Below are 10,839 nucleotides of genomic sequence, written 5' to 3' on the forward strand. Positions count from 1 at the left end.
TACACTGTGTAAAAAATTAGTGTGTAAAAATCCAGTGTACATACATCCAGTGTAAAAAAATAGAGTGTCAAAAAAATTCAGCTTAAAAAAATATCTTGAACGCATCACAAATAAATTATCCCCTCAACAAAATAGATTAATTCGCTGGAATAAAAAAGACAATATAATATACATCCATAAACGTGGACACATGTGAAAAAGTGCAATATATTTATCTGTACAGTAATCTATTTATTTATTTATATCCATCCATCCCATCCATTTTCTACCGCTTATTCCCTTTTGGGGTCACGGGGGGCGCTGGCGCCTATCTCAGCTACAATCGGGCGGAAGGCGGGGTACACCCTGGACAAGTCGCCACCTCATCGCAGGGCCAACACAGATAGACAGACAACATTCACACACTAGGGACCATTTAGTGTTGCCAATCAACCTATCCCCAGGTGCATGTCTTTGGAAGTGGGAGGAAGCCGGAGTACCCGGAGGGAACCCACGCATTCACGGGGAGAACATGCAAACTCCACACAGAAAGATCCCGAGCCTGGATTTGAACCCAGGACTACAGGACCTTCGTATTGTGAGGCAGACGCACTAACCCCTCTGCCACCGTGAAGCCCTATTTATTTATATATATTTATTTATTTTATATATACATATTTTATATATTTATTTAATTATATATATATATATATGCACCTTATTGCTGTTTTTATCCTGCACTACCATGAGCTTACGTAACGAAATTTTGTTCTTATCTGGGCTGTAAAGTTCAAATTTGAATGACAATAAAAAGGAATTCTAAAGACAAAAGTCTAAAAATGATTTGCTTCAAAACTCAAGACTCACTTCAGGTTACCATGAATTGATTAACGTGGACCCCGACTTAAAAAAGTTGAAAAACCTATTGGGGTGTTACCATTTAGTGGTCAATTGTACGGAATATGTACTGTACTGTGCAATCTACTAATAACAGTTTCAATCAATCAATCAAAAATATCATGGTCTGGTTGGTAGGTTGGCTGGTTCTGAGGTCAGATCAATTGCTTCTGTCTTAATTTACTGGAAGTGAAAATGGAGGTTAATTTGTCACGTTAGTACAAACATTTTCTTTTGACATGGATTTTATTGAACTGAATTGTTTCTGTTAGAAAACATTTCTGTACATTAAATGATGCCGACAATTTATTGAATAAAAATGTGAGCAAAAATTGTGTCTAAAAATTAAGTTGGTCAAAATACAGGATAAACAAATCAACAAATGAAAATTCGGTGTAAAAAAAATAAACAGTTTGTAAAAAAAAATCAGTGTAAAAAATTTTTTGTGCAAAAATATTAATTGCTTCAAAACTCAAGACTCACTTCAGGTGAATTAAGACTGAAACACTTCATTGTCTGGTTTGTCTGTGCTAAAAACATACTTGTGTTGTTACCCTTTGTTATATATATAATTATTTGTGGTCATATATAGTTCACTGTGTTTATAAGTCTTTAAAATCTGCTGCTAAATGAAGCTTGTGTAAAGTTCAAATTTAAATGACAATAAAAAGGAAGTGTAAGTCTCAGAATTGAAGGAGGAGTCCCCCGCCAGGCCAGTAGGGGCAGTGTTCCACTGACGCTCCACTCACTTTCTAACCTCTCCCGGGCCAACACCGCCAGTCTCCCGCCTCGTGTGATCAGCAGTCCTTCCGGCCTCGCCGCCATTACAGACAGCAGGTATGAATTCACAGCCGAACACCCCAACCTCAACCCGCGCACAATCTTGGGCATCCGCTAACTTATACTCTTCCAAATGACAGTCAAACAATCTGCTCGCTCCGCTCCGCACATAAGTTGGAATATTGTGCCGATTCCACCACGGATATAATATAAATGATGTCTCCTACACATCACCGGTGCTAGATTTAGCCGCCACAATAGCTTTGGCTTGTCCTTTTAAAACTGCACCACATGTTTGACAATATGTCGCTCAGCCGTTCTAAAGTCTTCTGCGCTTGCGTTTGATATATTTTAGGGATAAAAGCAAAGTACACCAGCTAACTGTCAGTATCAGCCATGTAGACTGTTTAACTGCTTGTGTTTACATTATCAACTAACGTGTCTTGGAAACGTCAGTAGTAGAACATTAACCTCTTTGCTTGATTTAACGACTGCTATGTCTTGATTTGATCACGTTCTTTGGAATCGTGCTGATTGTGTTTTTCTCCATTTTGCAGACATGGCTATTCGCTACCCAATGGCCATTGGCCTGAATAAAGGCCACCAAGTCACCAAGAACGTAACTGCTCCCAAACATGGCCGCCGACGTGGGGTAAGTTCCAATCCATCCGTCCGTTTTTTACCGCTTGTCCCTTATGGGGATGCTGTAGCCTAGGGCTGAGCGATATATCGATGCAAACGATACATCACGGGTTTGTCTCTGTGCGACATAGAAAATGTCTATATCGTAATATTTGAGTATACGTTCTCACGCAGTTGCTTTTAGCTGCGGGCATTACATTACGTGTTTCTCACTCTTTCTCGTCTCTCCTCACAGAGACGCAAAACAAGCCCACCTTCTTACGTACGTCACATACTGTCGCGCGTTTAGTGTCATATGCTCTCGCCGAGCAGAGAGGTAGCATCATGGCTAACGTTAGCTGAGGCGCGAGTTGAGTGACTTTACAAGACAGAGGGTGCGAAACTGATCACAAATGGAAGAAGAACTATTAATGCCCCAATAAAACAGCAGGGGGTACATCATCTGGTGGTGGTTTGGCTTCAAGCAGGAAGATATTCAGCACACAACAGCAATATACAAAGTATACAGCAGAAGTGTTGCTATAAAAGGTAGCAGCACTACTAATTTGTTCTTTGATTTAAAATGTCACCCGCGAGAGAATGAAGAGTATTTAATGAATGCAGTTTTGGTCAATTGACTTAGTTGTGATTTGCCTCTGTGCATGAAAGTTTAAAACAAGCATATATTAATGCAGTGTGAAGAATATTTTAATGTAGACACATAAAATTATCATACTGCTGTGATTATATGCATCAAGTGTTCATTCAAGGCAAGGGAAAAATATCGAGATATATATCGCGATATGGCATAAAAATATCGCAATATTACTAAAAGCCAATATCGCCTAGCCCATCTCAGCTGCATTCTGGCAGAAGGCGCCACTGCTATTCTTAAACACACATGTGCATCATCTCTTCTTGTCAAATCTCATGAGACAAACAATCCATCAAATTACTGTTTACACTTCAGGCCAAAGTGCACCGAATCATCCATCCATCCATTTTCTACCGCATGTCCCTTTTCGGGTCGCGGGGGGTGCTGGAGCCTATCTCAGCTGCATTCAAGTGGGAGGCGGCGTACACACTGGACAATTCACCAACTCATAATAGGGCCAACACAGAGACAGACAACATTCACACTCATATTCACACAGTAGGGACCATTTAGTGTTGCAAAATCCTATTTTTCCAGCTGACAGTTGAGATTACAAATAAAATGTGATCTTTGTCAGACTCCAGTATAAACACGCACAGGCCCAAATGTGGTCACGACTCTCTTCCATGTGCAGTTGAAAACAAAGGAAGTTGACTGGATTCCATATGATTAATGAAATTGCAACTTCGACTTTGAAAAATAAAAGCCTTTAAATTTGTTTGTTTTTTTAATGTAAAACAAATTAAATGGATGCAGAGTGTAAAATATTTGTGAGGGTTCTCATCTTATTGTGGATGTTAAATAGAGTAGGCGTGCGTCTACTTCGTTTTTTCCCCAAATCATAGACACGTAAGTGAATATGCCAAGGTGTACACTTCATTTCCAGTCCAGTCTTAGGAATCAAAATATATACAGTACAGGCCGAACGGTTGGACACACCTTCTCATTCAATGCATTTTTATTTATTTTCATGGTTATTTACATTGTACATTGTCACTGAAGGCATCAAAATTATTGACACCTTTTGAAGTGAAAACCATCTCCGGTGACTACCTCTTGAAGCTCATGGAGAGAATGCCAAGAGTGTGCAAAGCAGTAATTGGGGCAAAGGGTGGCTATTTTGAAGAAACTAGAATATAAAACATGTTTTCAGTTATTTCACCATGTTTTGTTAAGTATATAATGTGTATATAGTAGTATATTACCATGAATTGATTTATGTGGACCCCGACTTAAACAAGTTGAAAAACTGGGGTGTTACCATTTAATGGTCAATTGTACGGAATATGTACTGAATTGTGCAATCTACTATAATAATAATGGATTAGATTTATATCGCGCATTTCTATTGTTAGATACTCAAAGCGCTCACATTGAAGTGGGAACTCATCATTCATTCACACCTGGTGGTGGTAAGCTACATCTGTAGCCACAGCTGCCCTGGGTTAGACTGACGGAAGCGTGGCTGCCAGTTTGCGCCTAGGGCCCCTCCGACCACCACCTATCATTTATTCACCAGTGTGAGCGACACCGGGGGCAGGGGTGAAGTGTCCTGCCCAAGGACACAACGGCAGCGCTTTTTTGGATGTCAATAGGTGGGAAGCGAACCTGCAACCCTCAGGTTTCTGGCACGGCCGCTCTACCTACTACGCCATGCCGCCCCCAATAAAATACTAATAAAACTTTCAATCAATCAAAACGCCACGTTTTCATTCATAGTTTTGATGTGACAATCTACAATGTAAATAGTCATGAAAATAAAGAAAACTCATTGAATCATGTCCAAACTACAGTGGTATTTGGGTTTGAAGTTTTCCCAATAATGCCGTGACACTTGACAGCATCAAACAAACATTTGGTCTGTAGTTTTTTTTTTTTTTTCTGGCACTTTAGCATTGACTGGGTTTGGATATAAACTCTCCCAGAATCCTCTGCGCAGTGCGGAGCGGCATGGTGGGGGCGTGGATGGCCATAAGCAGGAAGTGAAGTGTTTGTAGTGGATGAGAGGAATTGTTTTTTGGGAAAATGTCCTAAAAATCTATCCATAGCTCTGTGGGTTATGTTGCTGACAAACAGGTCGACAACCCCTTGCGAAAAGATAACCTCTTTGAGAGGGGTAAGAAATCTGCCTTCTGCAAAGCGTGCCGCTTCGGTCAAGTGTTTCCAAGGCGACACAGAGCCAGGCGGTCACGTCGCAGCACACTGAGAAATTGCCCCCAAAAAATGTACAATGCGGGAGATATGAGGAAACTGAAAAACTGCTTGATAAATCCTCCGTTCATCCATATTTCCACCACTTGGCTCTCTCGACGTCGTGGGCTGTCGGAGCCTGGCCAGCTGCACTTGGGCGGAAGGCAGAGTCACCCAAAAATATATTTGAAGCCACAAATTAGTTTGTGAGGTAGTTGTATTATTAAGTTATATTAGTTAACTTCTCTGAGAAACCGCATATATTAGACCAGTGGTCCCCAACCTTTTTGTATCCGCGGACCGGTCAACGCTTAATTTGTACTGCGGCCCGGGGGGGTGTCCTTTCTTTTTCTTTTCTTTTTTTTTCTTCTTTGTCATGAAAAAGGGACGTTTTTGTCATGAAAAGGGGAGTTTTTTGTGGTTGGTGCACTATTTATTTGTAAGTGTATAATGTGTTTTTTATGTTGATTTAATAAAAAAAAAAATTGTGGTTGGGGACCACTGTACTAGACAGATATAAACATGTCCTCTGTGGAGGACAATGCTTCACAGAAAGTAAAATGTTTTACACTGGATGTTAGTGTCACTTTAAAGTCACGCAACTACGTTTTGTGCATATTTGCTTGAAACAGTGGCTGTCCCTGCACTTAAACATTGATGTTCGTAGTAATAAAATTAGAAACTTTTAGCATTGTTTGTGTTCAATTACAGTAAGTGTGTTTATCTTAAACATTTCTGACACTTAATTTTACTCACTGTGGCATCTTTTTTTTTGTGGACTCTTTTTTTTTTTTGTGGACATACAGTACAGGTCAAAAGTTTGGACACACCTCATTCAATGTGTTTTCTTTATTTTCATGACTATTTACATTGTAGATTGTCACATCAAAACTATGAATGAACACATGTGGAGTTATGTACTTAACAAAACAACGTGAAATAACTGAAAACATGTTTTATGTTGGGCAGCACGGTGGGAGAGGGGTTAGTGCGTCTGCCTCACCATACGAAGGTTCTGAGTAGTCCTGGGTTCAATACCGGGCTCGGGATCTTTCTGTGTGGAGTTTGCATGTTCTCCCCGTGACTGTGTGGATTCACCCTGGGTACTTCGGCTTCCTCCCACCTCCAAAGACATGCACCTGGGGATAGGTTGATTGGCAACACTAAATGGTCCCTAGTGTGAATGTTGTCTATCTGTGATGGCCCTGTGATGAGGTGGAGACTTGTCCAGAGTGAATCCCGGCTTCCGCCCGATTGTAGCTGAGATAGGCACCAGCGACCCCAAAGGGAATAATTGGTAGAAAATGGATGGATGGATGTTTTATATTCTAGTTTCTTCACCCATTGCTCTGATGACTGCTTTGCACTCTTGGCATTCTCTCCATGAGCTTCAAGAGGTAGTCACCTGAGATGGTTTTCACTTGACAGGTGTTAATATGGATGGATGGTAATAGTGACAATCTACAATGTAAATAGTCATGAAAACACATTGAAATGAGGTGTCCAAACTTTTGGCCTGTACTATATATACCACAATGATATAGTAATATTGCCTAAATACCAAGGTAATATCGTACTATGAGATTTTGCTACCGTTACATCCCCAATATGTACATCTTCATATAACACTACTGCCGTGTGGCCAAATGATGCTGAGAAGCACAACGTGGCTTTAGAACATTTGAAATAAACTTTTTATACTTGCATTCTACATTACCAGAAGGCTTCATTACATATGTTAGACAGTTTTACAGTGAAATGCAAAAATGTTTTAAGATTAAAATCCCTAAGTGCTTTTATTTTTAGGTTTTTGTGTGGTTTTGGCCAAATTTGTTTATATACATGCTAAAATAAAAGTCTGTCTCATGCTGAAGTTGTACTGGGAGCAAAAAGGACCTCAACCAAAGCAAGATAAACCATTTTTTAGGTCAACTGAAAAATAATAAAAGTGCTAAATCCTACCCTGGGCTCGCGTTAACTGTTTTTGGGAAGAATATGGATGTTACCTTCACTGCCCTTCATTGTGTTTGCAGCGTCTGACCAAGCACAGCAAGTTTGTTCGAGACATGATCCGTGAGGTGTGCGGCTTTGCTCCATACGAGAAGCGAGCCATGGAGCTGTTGAAAGTTTCCAAGGACAAGAGAGCCCTCAAGTTCATTAAGAAAAGGGTGAGTTTCTATTCCTCTCCTTATTTGAAGTAGAGGAGGAAAGAACATACTAACATTGAAATATTAAGGTTTTTAGTGGAAACTAATCTGCTCCAGGAAAAAACTTCAGCCATCATAAAATCTGGCTTTTTTTTTTTTAAGTTTGGGCATGTGATTTATACGCAGAAATCTGTGTTTTTAAACATTGTCACTTTTAAAAAGAAGTATTAATATATATATGATTTAAACATTTCCTGAACGCCCGCCTTAGCCGCAGGTAGCTGCTGTTCCTCTTGCCTAAACACCGCACTGAGTTGCAGAACTGAGAGACAGCTCGCTAGGTAACTAATCATCTAGCTATCTTACTTGTCGCTGCTAATCGTATTTGGATGATTACAGTAAAGTCTGTTCCGAACCGGATGTAGTTCAAGAGTATTTATTCGTAGCCAGTGAGAAAATATATTAACGTGGCGAATTTTAAACTGCGGTTCCAACACCAAAAGTCTTACCTGAAGGTGCGTGGCTACAGGATAGAAGTGCCTAATGGGAAACATTTTCGGAGTTATTTGCATGCATGTTATAGAATTTTACATAACAATTTCAATGATATTATTCTTGGTAAATTGTCTACCGAAAACAACTTAAGTTTGTGTGGTACAATACTTGGCACATGTAAGTGTCACAAAAACAGCCGAAAGAGGTTGGTAGATGAGAATAAATCTAAAGGTAAAATATGGTGTAGAAATGCACCCAGTTGTAGGAAATGTTTGTTCAGAGTTTGTGTGGCACCACTTCATAGAAATGTTCCTCACAGTGTGCTCACTTCCCTTAATTAAAGTAGAAGGTCTCAAGTCATTATTGAAGTTGTTAAAATAAGACCTCGGAACTTTTCCATTTTTGTGTGACTTGCACTTTTTCTTTTGGAAAATCTTTCTTTCTATCCAAATTGTGCAACCTAATCCAACCACAGTAGCCATTATTTCTAAACAAGAGGCTGTTTTTTTTTTTGTTTTTACAACAATATGCTTCTTCTGCAGATTGGCACCCACATTCGTGCCAAGAGAAAGAGAGAGGAACTGAGCAACGTGCTGGCTGCCATGAGGAAAGCTGCCGCAAAGAAAGAGTAATTTGTCTTCTAATAAATGTTCCACTACAAAACTGCCACTATTTGTGTTTTTTTGGAGGGGGGTTTCTGTGTGTACTTTTATACAGTAATCTGCACTCTCCTGGGTGCTGTTGGTGCAACGATTTGAATTTAGTAGCTAGTAATATTTAAAACATTAAAGACAGTTTTAAGTATTGATGTGAAATTCTGAGCAAAGTAATGGTATACTTTCATTTGCTTGTCCATCCATCCATTTCTACCGCTTGTTTCATTCGCGGGGGGTGCTGGAGCCCATCTCAGCTGTGGAAGGCGGCGACCACCCTGGACAAGTCACTAACTCATCACAGGACCAACACAGAGGGACAACATTCACACACTAGGGTCCATTTAGTGTTGCCAATCAACCTATCCCCAGGTGCATGTCTTTGGAGGTGGGAGGGGCTTATCCCCAGGTGCATGTGGGAGGAAGCCCATGCAGTCACGGGGAAAACATGCAAACTCAACACAGAAAGATTCCGAGTGCAGCATCGAACCCAGGATTGTCGTTTTGTGTGGCAGACACACTAACCCCTGTCTCACCGTGCTGCCCATTTGCATGTCTTCTCAAATAAATAAAATACCAACAGGCTCTAACTGTAAAAAACAGCTTTTCTCTTCGAATTTGACCAAATATTTGTTACTCAAAGGAGTTGGCACTGATTGTTCATTTGGAAAATGTGATGTAAACTTAAAGAGAAATTCAGTAACAGGTGAACAATAGACACTCTATACCAGGGTTCATCATCCTCAATCTGGCCCGCATTACGTCCCAAAATCCTGTTCTGTGTTCAGACACATTGTTAATGTAGATGCCCATATCTACTGTACTTCACTAAAGAGAAGTAGTAGTGCAACATGGAACGACACAGGAAGTCCTTCATACCCACAGCCGTCAGACTGTATCATGCATATGTTCCTTTTGACTGTACATGTACTGTAGTTGTAACATGTATTTATATTATTCACATGTGAATAATGCTGTAAAATACACTATGTTATTAACATTTGAATAATGGTCAATCAATCAATGTTTATATAGCCCTAAATCACAAGTGTCTCAAAGGGCTGCACAAACCACAACAACATCCTCGGTACAGAGCCCACATAAGGGCAAGGAAAAACTCACACCCAGTGGGACGTCGGTGACAGTGACAATGATGACTATGAGAAACCTTGGAGAGGACCGCATATGTGGGCAACCCCCGCCCCAGGGGACCGAAAGCAATGGATGTCGAGCGGGTCTGTATAATGGACATGTATTTATAATCACATGTGAATAATGCTGTATAATAGACATGTATTTATAATCACATGTGAATAATGCTGTATAATAGACATGCATTTATAATCACATGTGAATAATGCTGTATAATAGACATGTATTAATAATCACATGTGAATAATGCTGTATAATAGACATGTATTTATAATCACATGTGAATAATGCTGTATAATAGACATGTATTTATAATCACATGTGAATAATGCTGTATGATAGACTGTATTTATATTATTCACATGTAAATAATGCTGTATAATAGACTGTATTTATATTATTCACATGTGAATAATGCTGTATAATAGACTGTATTTATATTATTCACATGTGAATAATGCTCAATCAATCGATGTTCATTTATATAGCCCTAAATCACAAGTGTCTCAAAGGGCTGCACAAACCACAACGACATCCTCGGTACAGAGCCCACATAAGGGCAAGGAAAAACTCACACCCAGTGGGGCGTCGGTGACAGTGACAATGATGACTATGAGAAACCTTGGAGAGGACCACATATGTGGGCAACCCCCCCCACCTCCCTCAGGGGGGACATGTATAAATACATAGACATGTATTTATAATCACATGTGAATAATGCTGTATAATAGACTGTATTTATATGATTCACATGTGAATAATTCTGTGTAATACATTGTATTCATATTATTCACATGTAAAAAATACCTAAGTGTTTATTGTCTATTGTGAGCGAACTGTGGTGCTGAATTTCCCCCAGGGATCAAAAAAGTACTTTCTATTCTATTCTATTTGATTGTATGAAATGTTTAGATATATTTAGTATTTGGCACAGCAGGTATGGAAAGAAAAAGGGACAAGACGTGTGCACCAATATTTTGTCTTTTAACCCAATGTGGCCGTTTGTCCCCAGGGTTTAGGGAGCCCTGCTCTGTACAGTAAAGTCCCAGGGTTTAGGGAGCCCTGCTCTGTACTGTAAAGTCCAATCTCGTCCAAAGCGTGTTTTGCAGCAATACTGAGAGTGCGCGTGTGAGTGTCGCGTTGCCCGGGGTGACGCGTCTCTACTCTTCTCAAGCCACGCCCGTGTTTCTGCATGCCCTCCTGTAATTGGCTGCGGTCAATTCCCCGCCACCTCTGATTGGCTGAGCCATCTGTCGCTCAGCCGCCTTGC

At 40.1% G+C, this 10,839-nt stretch overlaps 1 protein-coding gene across 1 annotated transcript; it reads left to right on the plus strand.

Moving 5' to 3' along the window:
• The first annotated feature begins 1,560 nt into the window (after positions 1 to 1,560).
• rpl36 (ribosomal protein L36) lies at positions 1,561 to 8,430 on the plus strand. Its single transcript, XM_061887963.1, has 4 exons — positions 1,561 to 1,713; positions 2,214 to 2,308; positions 7,156 to 7,290; positions 8,307 to 8,430. The coding sequence occupies exons 2-4, from the start codon at positions 2,216 to 2,218 to the stop codon at positions 8,394 to 8,396; spliced, it is 318 nt and encodes a 105-aa protein (XP_061743947.1). The 5' UTR covers positions 1,561 to 1,713; positions 2,214 to 2,215; the 3' UTR covers positions 8,397 to 8,430.
• The last annotated feature ends 2,409 nt before the right edge of the window (positions 8,431 to 10,839 follow it).

This window comes from Nerophis ophidion, linkage group LG26 (assembly GCF_033978795.1).
Source record: "Nerophis ophidion isolate RoL-2023_Sa linkage group LG26, RoL_Noph_v1.0, whole genome shotgun sequence".
Classification (NCBI taxonomy): Eukaryota; Metazoa; Chordata; class Actinopteri; order Syngnathiformes; family Syngnathidae; genus Nerophis; species Nerophis ophidion.